This window comes from Dermatophagoides farinae, chromosome 2 (genome assembly GCF_024713945.1).
Source record: "Dermatophagoides farinae isolate YC_2012a chromosome 2, ASM2471394v1, whole genome shotgun sequence".
NCBI classification, from domain to species: Eukaryota; Metazoa; Arthropoda; class Arachnida; order Sarcoptiformes; family Pyroglyphidae; genus Dermatophagoides; species Dermatophagoides farinae.
Window position 1 is genome coordinate 250,950 of NC_134678.1, and position 16,662 is coordinate 267,611.

At 31.9% G+C, this 16,662-nt stretch overlaps 5 protein-coding genes across 14 annotated transcripts; 1 reads left to right on the forward strand and 4 right to left on the reverse strand.

Annotated features, from left to right (window-relative positions):
- Positions 1 to 174: 174 nt before the first annotated feature.
- Pits (Protein interacting with Ttk69 and Sin3A) lies at positions 175 to 8,388 on the reverse strand. 6 transcript variants are annotated; one of them, XM_075728410.1, is made up of 3 exons: positions 7,964 to 8,228; positions 7,214 to 7,692; positions 175 to 3,606 (listed from the first exon to the last, which is right to left on the reverse strand). In XM_075728410.1, exon 3 carries the CDS (start codon positions 3,407 to 3,409, stop codon positions 1,088 to 1,090), a length of 2,322 nt encoding a protein of 773 aa, XP_075584525.1. In that variant the 5' UTR covers positions 3,410 to 3,606; positions 7,214 to 7,692; positions 7,964 to 8,228; the 3' UTR covers positions 175 to 1,087. The 6 variants fall into 6 exon arrangements, with proteins under 6 accessions (XP_075584525.1, XP_075584527.1, XP_075584522.1 ...); XM_075728412.1 differs by lacking the exons at positions 7,214 to 7,692; positions 7,964 to 8,228 and adding exons at positions 3,726 to 3,786; positions 3,976 to 4,022; XM_075728407.1 differs by lacking the exon at positions 7,214 to 7,692 and having other exon boundaries at positions 7,964 to 8,388.
- A 696-nt stretch (positions 8,389 to 9,084) lies between these two features.
- On the reverse strand, positions 9,085 to 12,868 carry Pli (E3 ubiquitin-protein ligase pellino). 4 transcript variants are annotated; one of them, XM_075728413.1, is made up of 5 exons: positions 12,345 to 12,868; positions 11,157 to 11,732; positions 10,838 to 11,069; positions 9,789 to 10,765; positions 9,085 to 9,722 (listed from the first exon to the last, which is right to left on the reverse strand). In XM_075728413.1, the coding sequence occupies exons 2-5, from the start codon at positions 11,636 to 11,638 to the stop codon at positions 9,608 to 9,610; spliced, it is 1,806 nt and encodes a 601-aa protein (XP_075584528.1). In that variant the 5' UTR covers positions 11,639 to 11,732; positions 12,345 to 12,868; the 3' UTR covers positions 9,085 to 9,607. The 4 variants fall into 4 exon arrangements, with proteins under 4 accessions (XP_075584528.1, XP_075584531.1, XP_075584529.1 ...); XM_075728416.1 differs by lacking the exon at positions 12,345 to 12,868 and adding an exon at positions 12,162 to 12,179; XM_075728414.1 differs by lacking the exon at positions 12,345 to 12,868 and adding an exon at positions 12,082 to 12,155.
- A 187-nt stretch (positions 12,869 to 13,055) lies between these two features.
- LOC124490070 (uncharacterized) lies at positions 13,056 to 13,948 on the reverse strand. The gene has a single exon (XM_047052545.2). It carries the CDS (start codon positions 13,837 to 13,839, stop codon positions 13,171 to 13,173), a length of 669 nt encoding a protein of 222 aa, XP_046908501.2. The 5' UTR covers positions 13,840 to 13,948; the 3' UTR covers positions 13,056 to 13,170.
- Positions 13,877 to 15,500, forward strand: Rae1 (ribonucleic acid export 1). 2 transcript variants are annotated; one of them, XM_047052498.2, is made up of 4 exons: positions 13,877 to 13,977; positions 14,071 to 14,456; positions 14,513 to 14,686; positions 14,756 to 15,500. In XM_047052498.2, the coding sequence occupies exons 2-4, from the start codon at positions 14,088 to 14,090 to the stop codon at positions 15,401 to 15,403; spliced, it is 1,191 nt and encodes a 396-aa protein (XP_046908454.1). In that variant the 5' UTR covers positions 13,877 to 13,977; positions 14,071 to 14,087; the 3' UTR covers positions 15,404 to 15,500. The 2 variants fall into 2 exon arrangements, with proteins under 2 accessions (XP_046908454.1, XP_046908446.1); XM_047052490.2 differs by lacking the exon at positions 13,877 to 13,977 and having other exon boundaries at positions 13,987 to 14,456.
- LOC124490048 (adiponectin receptor protein) lies at positions 15,400 to 16,597 on the reverse strand. The gene is made up of 2 exons (XM_047052521.2): positions 16,123 to 16,597; positions 15,400 to 16,057 (listed from the first exon to the last, which is right to left on the reverse strand). The coding sequence occupies exons 1-2, from the start codon at positions 16,593 to 16,595 to the stop codon at positions 15,520 to 15,522; spliced, it is 1,011 nt and encodes a 336-aa protein (XP_046908477.1). The 5' UTR covers positions 16,596 to 16,597; the 3' UTR covers positions 15,400 to 15,519.
- Positions 16,598 to 16,662: the final 65 nt, after the last annotated feature.

The window sequence follows — 16,662 nt, forward strand, 5'->3', positions numbered from 1 at the left end:
AGGCGGATACTTTATATCTCACCATAACCAAAAAGAAAAAAAAAGATACAGTAGTACCGGAAAATCCTAGATGGCAGCATATTCGGATTTTTTTTTTCATTTCATTCGAATTCGAACATAATAAAGTGGTGGTGGTTGTTATAATCGAATCAACTTTCAAAGTTTCAAATTTCATTTATTTTAATGAATTTATTTTCAATTTTCAATTATATTATATTAAAATAATGATGATTAATAATTAATAATAATCGGGAAGATAATGATTACATGGTGTTAACAGCGAAAAAAGAGAAAAAAAAGAATTTTTTTTAGTAAATAAAAATGGTAGGTGTTTTTGATACGGCTAATCTTTTGTTTTGTTTTTTTTTGTTTGTGAATTTGTTTTTTTTTGCAATAAAGAACATCATCATCATCATTGAATAATATACAAACGAACGAAAGAAAAAAAATTGGAAATTGAAAATAAAATAAATTCATGATGTTTAATGTAATACAATTTTTTTTTCTCCTTTTGTTTTGTTTTTTTTTAGAAAAAAAAAATGAATGAAAATCATTTTATTTCGTCGTTGGGTATGTATTGGAAAAAAATTTAATGAAAATTGGGTTCGGTGTGTGATTGTTATGATGAGTGAGTGGCTGTGTGAGTGATTAAAAAATGAACTGAAAAAACAATCATCATTTCTGAACTATTTTCAATCAATCAATCAATCAATGTGCGTTTTCATCATCATCATCATCATTTTTTAGTGGATTGTGAAAAAGGAAGAAATTCATGTGTGTGTGTGATTCAACATGAGTTTTTTTGAACAAAAAAAAAACAAAAAATCTGAATAAGAGATCATTCGGGTTTCTGTATGTGTTTGTGTGGGTGTGTGTGTATCATTCTTTTTTTTTCCAGTTTTCATCATCAATATGTTTTCTCGATATAAAAGCAACATTCTACAAATTCTCTTTATCATTATTATTGCATAATAATCGTGAAAATTATTGATAATTTGATTTCAACATTTGAAATTCCAATCTCCTTTACTCTCGGTATTTATGATTTGATTGTCTACCTGTGTTTCGAATGAAATGATTCAATTTTTTATTCTTGTGATCTTTCTTTTTTCACTTTAAATGGTACAGTTGTTGTTGGTGTTGTTGTTGTCAATGGCTGACCATTTGCTGCTGCTGCTGCTGTCGCTAAACCATTTGTTGCAATTGAATGATGATCAACGGTTAATGCATTTGTCGTTGATATAGATGTTGCAACCGTTAATCCAGGTGGTGGTGGTAATGAATTTGTATTATTATTGGCCGTTGTTGTTGTTGATGATGTCGATGATGATGAGGATGATGAAGTGGTAGTCGATGATTGATTACCACCAGTACTACTTGCCACATTATTATTATTATTATTGCTATTAATCGATTGTGATGAATTGTGTGTATTATCTTCACCCAATATTGTTGATATTTCGCCTTGCATAAATGCCCATGGTACTGAACTACCCATTAATGGACATTTTTCTCCACTTGGACAATAGACTTCACCATTACCACCACCAACACCACCAATATTACCAGAAACAATAGCATTAGCTTGTTGTTGTTGTTTAATCGATGCACGTGAACATGGAAAACAAAATTTGTGCGTTGACACTGATGGACATTGTACAAAATGTGTATCTTCCAATCGTTCTTGACACAATGTACATTTTAATGGTGGGGATTGTACCGATGTCGCTTGCGTTGATGATGATGATGCATTAGATGGTGCTGCTGGTGGTGTTGCTGTCGCTGATGATGGTGGTGAATGATGATTACTCAATTGTTGTTGTTGTTGTTGATGGTGATGATGTTGTTGTTGTTGTTGATGATGAGAATTGACCATTGAATTGGCCGTAGATGATGGCACTGTTAATTGATTTTGACTATTTACCGATTGATCAACTAATGATTGATTTGAAGTTCGAGATTTTTTAATGGGCAATAGACTAGTGGAAGATGATGATGATGATGATGTGTTGATTGAATTTTGATTTCCAATCAATGGTGGTGATGTGGCTGAAGCAGCAGCGGCGGCGGCAGCCGCTACAGCAGCTGAATAGAATGGCTTCGTCATGCCAATACCTGATGCGGAAAGATTTTTCGCTGAAACCGTTGAATCGAATGACATTACACGACTCATTGATGGATGTGATGAATGATGTAGTTGGTCAGCACGAGATAATTTCCTTAATGTTGGATCATTTGCTAATGCAATGCCTGGTGCTGCCATAACAGCGGGCAATGATTCACCACGTGTTAATGGTGGACGATTTCCAGCTGATAATACAGCGGCAGCAGCAACGGCAGCATTCATTTCATCCAAAACTAAATGTGTACGATGTGTATTTGATACAACTACATCAACATCATTTATATCATCAGCTATATGTATCGTACGTTTTCCCGACGTCGTTGTCGATGATGATTGTGACGGTCCGGAAGAATTTCTTGATGATAAACTTACACCACCAGCACCACCAACAAGTGTTGTAGATGCCAATGTTAAGGATGGATTTGTTACGTAAGTACGTGGTGAACTTCCACGACCTGAATTTTCATATGATGACAATCCTGATGATCCAACTGATTGTGATCGATGTTCAATTGCTGCTGCTGTTGTACCATAACCCGTTAATGAACCATTTAATTTAAATGTTTGTTGGGATTGTTGTTGCGATGCAGCAGCAGCAGCAGCAGCCGCTGATGATCGAAGTAGATTAGCAGATACTACTTGCTGCTGTTGATGATGATCATTAGTAGTTAAATTAGTAGGTGTAACAACGCCATGGGTGTTGCCGGTTTGTGGAATTACAAATGGAACAGAAGCGGCTGCAGCAGCAGCAGCTGCTGCTGCAATAGCATGTTGATGATGATGATTGATTGCTGCTGTTTGATGATGTTGTTGTTGTTGTTGTTGTTGTTGATGATGATGATGTTGTTGTGCAATTAAATGTCCAGTTGCACGTTTCATTTGTCGAGCATTATCAATGATTAATTCAATACGATCAGCACCTTCATAATTAACACAACCACGGCATACAATTTCTGAGAAATCATGCAATAATGCCCACGGCATACGTGGTGAATCACATAGATAACAATTCTGTCTTTGGGTTGTTGTAGCCATTCCTACTATAGTATTATTATGATGATGTTGCAAAAGTGTTCCAGTAGCCGATACCGTTGCTGTTGATGGATGTTGTCCAGTTAAATTAATAATTGATGATGATGATGATGATGATTGTGTTGCTGAATGACCACCACCATGAATGGATGATGATGGTGTTAAAGCAATGGAAGATGCAACAATTGTATTATTATTATTTGTACCGGTCAACGATATACGATGACCGTTTGACGACGATGACATCTTCATTTAACTATTCACAAAAATGTATAAAGATTTCTTTTTTCTTGTTGGTGTTGTTTTGTTGATGTTGTTCATTCAATAATAATAATAATAAAATGTATTCAATTCAATTCAATATAACAAAAATTCGATGATGATGATGATGATGATAGACAACAAATATCAAGCCAATTCAAGTTTTTCCACTGTTGTGTTAATATTACCTATAAAAGAGAGAAATGAAAATCAGTATATTATATATACATTTATTGCATCAATTAATTCAAGAAAAAAAAGCAATAAAAAAAACATTCAAACAAACAAACAAACAACGAATGTTGACCTTAACAGCAGCAGGCCTTTCTCTTATTTTTTTTCCAAAAACAACTCATCAAACAACAATCCTGTTCCAAGAAAAAAAAACTGATAAATTTCTGAGTGTCCACATCTTTTTGTTGTTGTGGTTGTTGTTGCTGTTGTCACAAAAAAAAGAATTAACCATCATGTTCCATAATTGAAGCCATCTTTTTTTTGCAGATTTTTAATTGGAAACATTTTAAACTTTAAACTTTAAAAATTAATTATTTACACACACGCATACACCAAGATTACGCGCGCTCTTCATCAGTAAAGAAAAAAGAATTTATTTCAATACAAAAATCTGTGTGTTTTTATAATTTTGAAAAATGAATAAATACCAAACAAAAACAAAACACACATAGAGGGTGACTTTCACATATTCATATACAGAGTAACATGACATGTACGTAGAGATATAGATAAAATTTTCTTCATAATCATCACCATAAACAATTTGTGATTTTCAAACATATTGCAAACACATCATCATCATCATCATCAGTGAATGATTATCATCACGCCATGTTTCATTGATTTGTGTTTTTGTGCAAGAGAGAAAAATGATTTTAAACACACACACACACACACAATATATGTATGTGATCCAACGACAACGACAATCATGATGATGATGATGACAACACTATCGGTTTCCCTCCATCATCATCATCATCATATCCGTATAATAAAATGTATGCGTTTTTTTATTTGTTGGTTGATTGGTTTGGTTTGGTTTGATTTGATTTGATTTGTAATCGTCCACACATAGAAACCAATGACTCACAACAGCAAAAAAAAAAAAAAAATAATTATTATTGAAAGACGTTATACACAAATTGAGATAAAGAATTTAAAAAACATTAATGATCCACAAAAAAAATAATTCTGAATTTTAATCAAACGTTCATCATCATCATCATCATCATTGAATGAATTGATGTACATTGAACAGATGATGATCATTTTACTATCGATAATCTATTGATGATTTTTTTTTCTTAGCTCTAATTATAGTGATAAGATAATGAAATGGACTATGGATACAAATGATGATGATGATAAATGATTGGCAAGGGCAACATTGTTTATCAAAAAAAAAAAAATATCGCGCGTGTTATCAAATATTAAAAACATTCGAACCCAAAAACCACACACACACAAACACAGACACAGTATCCATACATACAAATGATATACTCACTAAAATTAATAAGATGATGACGACGACGCCCAATTTGAAATTGAACCAAAAGTTTATAAAAATTAAAGACAAGATTCAATAACAAGTAAAACGAAAACGAAACAGAAAAAAACTTTCAGAAAAAATCACATGGCTACTATTTTTTTTTATCATTGTTGCTGTTGTTGTCGTTGGTTGATTGGTTATGCAATTGACCAAAAAAAAAAAAAAAAAAACATAGCGATTTATGACACACATACTACAAACACAAATTGACAAATACATCAATGTTCAATGTCGATGTTTATGAAATAATCAAAATTGAGATTCAAACCATAATTCTGGATTCTGGTGTAAAGCCAACTAACACACACACACACACAATAACACGATATTTGGTTGGTGATATACGGTCAAGCCGTTTTTCTTTTCATTTTTTTTTCACATTCTTGTTTCACCAAACAACACACACACACACACACACACACTATCTATCCTATCCATTTACATTCTATAAACCCCAATATTGAGAAAAAAAAACCAACATACACCACACCACACATATCGTGAACTTAACGCACGCACCAAAAATAAATTCTGAATGGAATGACTGACTGACTGACTGACTGCTGAATAGCTTACTCTGTGTGGTAGTGTTTGTTACATGCTTGCTTGAACGACCAATAGTATGAGGAGGAGAAATGGAATGAGAAAGGAGGAGGATATTTCCAAATGTAGTTGTAATTGTAAATATTCACCTTTCTATCCTTCCCTATACTCATTATCATCATCATCAACATTCTCACGCTTCCACCACCACCACCACAACCACACTTTCATCATCTCACCCTCTCCTTTTGTAGCGTGTTTTGTTACTTTTTCTTTTTTTTTTGCAACACAAAAAAGATTCGATTGCATATTTTTTTTCCACAATAATCTGGATACCTAAACTCGTGTTTTTTTTTGCTGTTGTTGTTTTTGTTGATTTGATATCATATTTTTCTTTATTAAAAAAAAAACAATGAATGCATGGATTGGTAATGACGGTGGTGGTGGTGGTGGTGTTTAAAACAACGCACATGCGTCATAATTGTCAATCAAAGAAGGTTAGGTTTGGTGTTGATGGGTATAGCACACAAGTTTTTTGGACTTTTTTTTCTTAAAGTTCAATATTGATTGATTACCGGATATTTAGAAAGATAAACCCAACCAATATCAAATGGTTTTTTTTTCTAGGCATTCGTAGGGGTAATATGTTTTCTTCTTTGGTGGAAAGGCGCCAAAAAAATAAAATAAAAAACGTTAGTGGAACTCTGATCCAAAATAATCAATGCAAAAAAAACCTGAACAAAGAGGGGTTGTCCGGTAAAAAAAAAGTGTTTCTTTCGCTGATTCTCATTGACATTGTAAATAAATTATATATATGGTGTGATAATGATGAAGGTGGAGGTGTATATGTGTGTGTGTATTTGTATTCGGAGGAGGGAGGGAAAGAAAGAAACTACTGCTACTTTCTTTCTGATACTTTTTCAGTACCTAAAGTATGTGTGTTGTATGTTTTTATGTGAGTGCAAATAATCACTTCTATACTACTACTACTACTATGACGTCACAGAGAAAAAAAATGCAATGGGCAATGTAACAACAAAAAAGTCTCCGGTATTTTGGATGAAAAAGCAAAAAAAAAAAAAGAAAAAAATCCTGTCCGGCAAAATGAAAAGTTTTTAACACAGTCAAAAAAAAAAATTAGACTTGCGCGATGATCATGCGTCGTGAAACACACACACAACACGTAAACATTTGAATTCAATGATGATGATGATGATGATGATCATCATCATCAGTGATCACAATGATGACTCCACCCAATATCACAATATATAAAGCCATAATCATCATCATCGAATACGTCAGCTGGTGTCACTTTGAGCAAGATGTTTTTTTTGTGGCAAAAAAAAAACTCAACATGATATATATAAAGAGTGTACACACGTTTCCAGTAGCATCATCATCAATGTTTGGTCCAGCAAGCAGTATTTTTACTACGTCAGATTTTCTCTCTTTTTTATATGTGGAAATATCATCAATCAAGAGAAAGTTTGCCATCTCACAACAATCTATATAAAAATTGTTTTTTGAAAAGATTCCACAACACAACACACCGTTTTCACAGGCTACATTGTTTGTAACGAGATGTGACGTGACGTCACACAGATATATGTCTTTCAGTTAAATAAATCATTATCATCATCATCATCATCATTTATATAAAAAAGATTACATACACACACCAATTTTATGATCGGAAACGCCTGCGTGTAATGGTGATGATGATGATGATGATGGCAGCACTACTAAAATACAAATAAAATCAATATATACATGCCGCATGTATTATCGCCCGTTGGCCGTATTTTCTCGAAATTTTCATGATGATCCCGGGTTTGTTTGTTTGATAGTAATGGTGACGGCGTAGGCAGTATGCATTTGAGTTATAATTCTGGGTTATCGAAAAGAAAAACTTTTTGTTTTAATGATGAAAAACATGGGAATTTTAATTTTGTCCAGGCCTTTTATATATAAAATTTAAATGTTTTTTGTGTTGTGATTAATTTTAATTAAAAAAAACACTTTGAATCATTAACATTCGTCATTTATGAACAGGATCATTTCGAATGAAAATGGATTTTTTTTTAATTTAAATCATGGTATATCCAGGATTTTTGGCAGTCATTTTTTTCATCACTTCTTTTTTCTTTTAATCAAACATCTGGACCAATCGATCGATTGATCGTTTATAATTTGATTTGATTGTTCAATAAACGCGTGTATGAAATATTGCAATTTTTTTTGCATCGGTTCGATAAGATTATTTCGATGATGATGTGATTGATAATCGAAAGAGCAATGAAAAAAAAATTATTTATAACCATCACGTACAAAAAAATGTATGTAACTTTTTTTCAATGCAAAAAAAACATGCAAAAATCTCCGGAAATTCTGAATATTAACAAATGAATTTTGTTGTAAAAGAAACTTACCGGGCAATGAGTCAAGATGGTTTCGGATAGGAAATTTTCTCTGAACAAAAATAAGATTCGAAATTTTCAATCAAAAATCAAATGAATTCGATCATCACAACAAAGTTTTGGTTGAAAAGAATGAATAAATTTCTTTTCACATAAACAGTGAAGGTAAAAAAACAATTGAAATACAAAAAAAAAAACAAAACAAAATTAGAAATACAAACACACACAAATCGAAAAATGGAAAAAATTTCATTGATCATTTGATGGCCAATTTATATACACACACACATTCATTTAAGTGTGTTGGTCTCATTTTTATTTTTAAAGCCGACGACAATCATCATCAAGTTTAACCAATTATCAATTGTAATCGCTAATTTTTTTTACTGATAATAAACAAAAAACTATACGACGACAACGACGACGACAACGATAACAACAACAACAACAACAAAAGCAATTTAAGATAATTTGACTTTTTCTGTCGTTATTGTTGAGTTTTTTTTTCACTGGTGTTCACTATGGATTTTTGGATTTATTTTACAGAGAAAAATGTTGATAACCACACACACACCAAATACCAATAGATATCATTATTATCATATCATTGAAAGATTTTTTTTCTTTTTCTTCTTTCTAACAACAAATTGGATAAATGATGGTGAAAAGATTTGGTGTGCGTATAAGTGATAAGTGATAACAATTTTACCAGCAAAAAAAAAAAAAAAAACATGAACATCATTTGATTGATTAATGGTGCAAAAAAAGCATCCTGGTGTTGATTATGATGACGATGATACGCATGGGTTTTACCTTTACATTTGAGCCCAACTAAAAAAAAACTCAAATTCTGTAATTAAATCTTGTGTTTGATTCAATGAAAATCAAATCAAATTACGAATTAATAAAGAAACAAAAAACGACCACAACATCGTTTTTTATCATCGATCAAAAAAAAAAAAAATTTTTATCAATAAATAACCGAAAAAAATATGATGATAAAACGAAAACGAAAAAAAAATATTCGAATCTATTGTTCCACCCATTACTATTAAAAAGAAAAAAAATTCGAATCGAATGAACGCCCCCATCCACCCATTAAATCAATCAATCAATCATTATTTCACACTTGATTTCATATTCCATTCATCATCAAATGATTTGCTTCAACAATTTTTTTTTCATGATTGATTTTTACGTGTGTATGTATGTGTTTGTTGTTCAACCGAATGATTATTATGTGAATAAATAAATATAAAGAATTTTATGTCTTTTTCGAAAATGATGAAGAAATGAAAAAATAATGGTCATTTAAATTTAAAAACTGACCAATTTTTTTCGGCTGTTGTTACGATTCATTGAACCGTGATAAAGAATCATCATCATTTTTTTTTATAATTTCAATGTTGTGTGTGTGTGTGTGTTTGTTTTTGTATTAAAAAAAGATATTCAATCGATCATGATAATAAATCACATATGGCAAATACATACATTACATACAATGATTTTTGAATTTAAAGAACCAAAAGAAGAAAGAAAGAATGAAAAAAGGAAAAGAAAAGAAAAATTCAAAATGTGTACACAACATGGGGCGACAAAAAAAAGAGGTTGGAAAAAGAAAACTAAAATTTACAGAAAAAGGAAAAAAATTCATCATTATTGAAATATCAATTTAACATAACCTAATTCGCCTTGTAATGGTTGTGAACAGAATGGACACATTGCATGAAAACCATTCGTACCGTGTGGTATTAATACTTGTGACCAATATCTAAATCGATTGAAAAAACAATTAATTAATCCATTGAGATCATCAATTTCCACATTTTCCACTTACCTTACAGTCGATTCGGATGCCATATGACCACAAGGATTGAATGCAAAATTCGGTAATGTTGAACTTGTACAAAATGATGGTTCAATACCCATTGTTAATCGTACAATTGGACCGGATTTAAAACACATTGGACATGTCCGTGTATTTGAATGTTTATTTTGGCCCCAATCATGATAGCCTTGTACATGGCCACACTTCAAATAAACATATGGTTGTTTATCATCAGCTGCACCCAATGATGCAGATAATTTTCGTGGTATAACCAATGTATTCAGGCCAACTGGACATTGTGGTCGTGATGCATTCAATTGATCAATCATTTCTTCTAATAATTTTTTCGTTGGTGAACGATATAAACCTTCCAATGAACGCCACATTAATGTTGCACCACATAAATCAATTAATGTACCGTCTTGTAAAACATTTGTCTCATTATCGATACGTACACCTTTCTGTGATGCTGAACGTGTTTCACGGACGGAATAAATTTCACCACAAACCGATACTTCACGCCATATGCCATCTATATAACGTGATTTTTGTTGTTGTTCCATAAAAATGTTATCATCATCATTTTGATTTTGATTTGAATTCCATTTATCAATAAATGGCTGTTTAGGATGCATAACCAATATACCATTAGTGGTGAGACCATCAATTTCACCATTTGTTTGCCATTTGGTTGCTTTTTCACCGAGAAAAATATTTTTACTCGAATCAAAACCAGCGGCATAAATACGTGCACAATATGGTGGTTGACGATCCACTAATATACGACATGCAAATCTCGATATCGTACTTTGTTGTGCTTGTTTTATCGGCTGTAATGATGATGCGGATGATGACGACATATTGCCATTTTGTACAGATTGTAAACACCGATTTAGTAATTGTTGTTGTTGTTGTTGTTGTTGATTTTCAGACATTAACGTATCGATAACAACAAAATCAATTGGACTTTCTGATGATCTTCCAATCTAAAATAATAAATAATAATATAATATATAATATAAATAGATTTAAAATTCACACAGTTCAGTTGTCAATACCTGAAACATATCAGTCTCATCATCATGTTGATATTCAACAATAATTGCCTGAGATCTTGATAATGTAAATGAAATTGAATGTTGTTCCTTATCTTGTATTGCTTTCGATGATTGTGGCTGTTTAACTGTGTAATGTTTAGATTTCTTAATACCATTGGCACGTTGTCTCCGTTGTAATTGATATTTACTACGTCTACGACCTTTTTCACCTTGTGGTAAACAACCATTATATCTATAAAAAAATATGTAAGATAAAAAATTTATATTTATTAATTAATCAATCAAATCGATGTCTAATATATAGCAATTCTATAATTACCCTAAAATCACAAGTTCACCATAAACAACGGGACTATTGTCATTATCGTCATTATGCAACGATGAATGATTATTATTATTATTGGCACTTGTTGGTTGCTGTTGTTCGAATTTAAATGTACTATCTACAAATGATTCTTGTGATGGTTGTGGTGATAATGAAGATGATAATTTGGAACCATTCATTATTTGTCCATTTGTTGTTTTTGTGGCTGATGATTGTATCACCGTTTCATTATTATTATTATTATTATTCATCAAAATCATCGATGAACCAGGTGGTGATGGTTGAATCAAATCAAATGCTGTTGTACTTAATTCATTAAATGATCCATTTGATCCACTTGATGAATTATTACGAATTTGTCCAAGATATGGTATTGATTGTCGATTTGGTGGTAATGGTGGTGCTGAAATGATGGATTGTTGTGGTGTAGGTCCGCTAGTTGTTGACGATGACGATGATTGTGGTGGATGAATCATGATTTGCAACTATTATCGTTCATCAGCTATATATATAGCTGACACAATGAATTCGAGAAAAACAATTTTTTCAAGTAATAATCATAAAATGTTTCTAAGATTAAAACAAAACGAAAAAAATTTGATCATTTTAATCGGAATTCACGTGAAAAATTTGGATAAACAAACGAAAAAAAATTTTATCAGATTTTTATTATTATTGCTCACACTGCTGAATTTATTGATCTGGAAATTTTTCTCTTTTTTTTAAAGTCTTGTGCATGTGTGTGTATGTTTTTCATTAAAATTTCTACCACTATCTATCTATAATTGAAGGGCTTTTTAATCAAAATGAAAAGGCAAAAAAAATGTCAACATTAGATATGTCAAAATTATTCTATAGAAAAAAAATCGGCCACAAACACACACACACAGAAACAAAATATTTCAACTCAATGTCGAACCATGTATGATATTCGATCTGAATTGATATAATTGACACAAACAAATCTGAAACCAAAGAAAGAAAGAGTGGATTTCCTACAAACGAAATGTTTTTTTTTTATAATCACGATGGATTATGGTGTTTATATGTTTGATGATTACCAAACAGCATCATCAATTGTTATCTAAAAAAACAATAAAACACAATGGTGTTATCGGACATTGACTAAAAAAACAAAACAAAATTTCAACTCAAAAAAAAAATACTAAAATGATGACTTACCAATGAGCAGAGAAAACGATCGAATTCAATAAAAAAAAATTCCAAATTCACACCAAAAAAGAATTTTCAAAACAAACGGAAATTCCAAACACACAGACAACACACACACACACACAAACATTCGATTTTATTTTGTTTTGTTTGGATCAAACCAAAAAAAATGTGTGTGTGAGAGTGATGTTCATGTTTGTGTTGAATGAATGAATTCGAATTCGGGTAGAGTCTATTTTCAACCAACCAACTAATTTTTGATTCTCGCGTTTTTTTTTTGTTGTTTTTGTTTTTGCTGTTCATTTGATGATTATATCATCATCATCATTTTCAGATCAAGACGCATGCAATGTTGTTTGTCAGCTGCTTTTTTTTCTTCTTTTGATTACAAAATACACAGGCACGAAGTGCCTGTTTATTTTATAGCTCGATATCGTCAAATCCGAGTAAAATACCACCACCGTTCACACACACACAACGTCAAACAGCTGCAAAGAAAAGCTACGATTTTCTTTTGAAATTCAGTTTTAGCTGACTAAACTGGCTGCTAGCTGTTTATACAAATTCGGTTTTGGGATTTTTTTTATTGCTACTATACTAAAGCAGCAGCAGCAGCAGCAGCAGCGGTTGATTGACCAGATTCCTTCATTGTTGATCGATTGCTACATGTTTTGTATCTTATCAAAACAAAATAAATTAATTGTCAATGACATAGACGTATTTTTTTTAAATAATAAAAAAACAGACAATTCTTTAATTGGGAAATTCAGAGAAAAAAAAACAAACATATTTTTCAAATGTAATCAAAGGGTATTTTTTTGAAGGAATTACGTGATCAATTAGATGTTGTTGTTGATGATGTTTGTAATTGCCGTAAAACCCGTGAATCATGTGCTAATAATAATTTCTTTACCCGACTATTAACCGTTTGTAATATAGAATGTATTAATGTTAATCGGCGTTTTAATCCTAATAATCGACGACTTTTTTCCTCGATATCAATGGCAAGATCATCATCACAATTATGGCCACCGGTGCTGGTTGTTGTAAACATACGTTTTGGATAAATAAACACTGCTTGCTGTTGTTGTTGTTGAGTGGCCGAGATATCATCTTGTTTTGTTGTGTCCAATTGATTATCCGCATCATCATCATCATCATCATTATTAACGTTTGTCGAATTGTTAGGATATTGTTTAATCTGATCCAATATGGATAAAAGTCGTGATAGTTCATCATTTAATTGTTGTTGTGATAGACGTACGGACATCACTTGTTCATCTAATTTCATTATGAATGGCTGTAATGTACAAAATAATTGATTCATATTTTTTTCAATTATTATTTCTGGTTTTATTGGTTCGGATGGATCTGTTGTAGTTGTCGTCGTTGTATCAGTTGTCGATATTTCATCATCTTGTTTTGATGATACGATTAAAACATTTGGACTTGGTGTTATCATAACATCAGCGATTTCATCTTGATTAATATTTTCTTTAGACATTCTGAAATTGATTTTTTTTTTTGATAGCAGTTATCGAATTTAATTAATTTTTTTTAAAATCACAAACAAATGATCAAATTTGATGGTTTTGGATGATTCTTTGATTCACTTGTTTTTTATCCAGTGTCCATTCATATAGTACGTATATCAATCACGTTTTTGTGTTTACAATTATAATTGTCTGAAACTTTTGTGTGTTGAATTTTTTCTAATTTGTCATCATCGAAAAAGACTAAACAGAATTCATAATGAGTTTTTTCGGTAATCCAACACCGGGAACATCGACTTCGTTGTTTTCCACCCAGAATACAATTGGATCATCAACAATGTTCAATGTTCCCGGGACGAATACATCATCGGCACCATTTGGATCATCCGTTGTACAGACTGGTGCTCATAATCCAAATAAAGATATTGAAGTTTCATCATCACCAGATGATTCAATAGCTGGTTTGGCATTTTCACCACCAACATTATCACAAAATTTTCTAGTTTCTGGATCATGGGATAATCAAATTCGTTGCTGGGAAGTAATAGGCACAACGAATGCATGGCAAACAATTCCCAAAGCTCAACAAGCACATGCAGGTCCTGTGTTGGATGTTCGTTTCAGTGATGTAAGTACCATGGTAATTTGCATTCATTCAATTCAATTTAACTTTAAAATACTTAGGATGGTACCAAAGTATTTTCAGCTTCTGCTGATAAAACAGTAAAAATGTGGGATCTAGCTTCGAATCAACAGATGCAAGTTGCACAACATGATCAGCCCGTTAAAACATGTCATTTCATCAAGGCACCAAATTATACATGTTTAATGACAACAAGTTTTGATAAAACAATCAAGGTTTGTGAATTTTTCCTATTGATCGTCAATCATTTTTATTTTTGTATCAACCAACAATGATTTATGTAGCTTTGGGATCTTCGTCAAGCACAGCCAGTAATGACTGTACAATTAAGTGATAAAGTTTTCTGCGCTGACGTCCTCTATCCAATGGCTGTCGTATCATTGGCTAATCGTGCCATTCTAGTATATTCATTGGAAAATGGTTTACAACAATTTAAACAGATTGAATCACCATTAAAATATCAACATCGTTGTGTATCGATTTTTACGGATAAAGATAAACCGAATAATCCACCTACCGGTTTTGCTGTTGGTAGTGTTGAAGGTCGTGTTGCTATCCAATATCTGAATCCAACGAATCCTAAAGATAATTTTACATTTAAATGTCATCGATCCAATGGTACGAATACAAATTTTCAAGATGTTTTCATCGTCCATGATATTGCATTCCATCCACAACATGGTACATTGGCTACCGTCGGTTCAGATGGTCGTTATTCATTCTGGGATAAAGATGCTCGTACCAAATTGAAAACATCAGAACAAGTGGAACAGCCAATAACACGTTGTGCATTTTCAGCGCGTGGTGAAATATTCGCCTATTCCGTTAGCTATGATTGGTCCAAAGGACATGAATATTTTAATCCACAAAAAAAGAATTATATTTTCTTGCATGGTTGTTTTGAAGAATTGCGACCAAGAAAAAAGAATTGAGCACCACCAAATTCCTTTGTCATTCTCTTCACAAATCACACATTACTGATTCCGATAACATAAATAAATAAATAAATAAAAATCTTGACTATTTGAATTTTTGTTTGAATTTTTAATCAATTGACAAAACATTTTGGATCAGCTAAACGCATCTTGATAATCAATACTAAACTATGATAGTAAAGTATCAGGCCAAATACAACAAATATATGAAATAATTGATGTGAATTGAACCAAAGATTAAATAGCGCAACATTTGGATAAATAGATTCAGGCAATTTAAACATATAGATCAATGCACCAGATAGATAGATTATACCTTGAATTAGAATCAATAAATGTGCACGATGATCTAATGATAAAAATGATTGAAAATCATTTCGATTATCTGCGTTATTGGCGATTTCCCGGATGGTCCAATGAAATGCCGGCACAAACACAAGGAATCCATGCGAAAGAAACATCAATGTACGATAATGATAATATTGTGGTACACCAAATGGATCATACACACAGAATAAAACACAGATGATTGTACAAATCGTGGTGAAACTTATATAACCAGTTTGTAGCCACGGAGAATTATAGAAACCATAATAAATCCATGGAATAAATGTACAACCAATCAATATAGTGATGCCACAATAATCCAATCTGGGAAAAAAACAAACGAGATTAACGTGATTTTTAAATCAAATCTACATTCATTCACAACTTACTTGGCGAATAATTTATTCAATTTCATTGAATGACTTGCAAATAGATGATACATTGTAGATTGAAATAGGCAAACAAACACACCGAAAAAGAATATACAAATTAATGTGAAATCAATCCGTGACATTGACCGTGTATCCGGTGGATTACGACAAACATGTTGGAATAGAAAATAAAACATAATAGCTCCAATCATATGGGTCCAAATATTTCCAGTTTCATTGTGAATCAAAAACAGCGAACGAAATGTTTGCCATGATGATAATGTAATCGGGCGATAACCAGCGAATATAATACGATTATGTGTACAACACCATGATGGCATCTCGGAAATACTACGTAAAATGTGTACATCTGGACAGGTATTACATGGATACACGCCACTCGGTTCTTCGTCATCATCATCATTTTTGAAATTTTGTCGTTTCGATTCTTTTGTCATACTACAACTACTACTAGGACAATTATCGGCCATTTTCAGTTAAAATCATGAAAAATTGATCCAAATGGATAGTGATTGTAAATTTTAAATTCCATTTCCA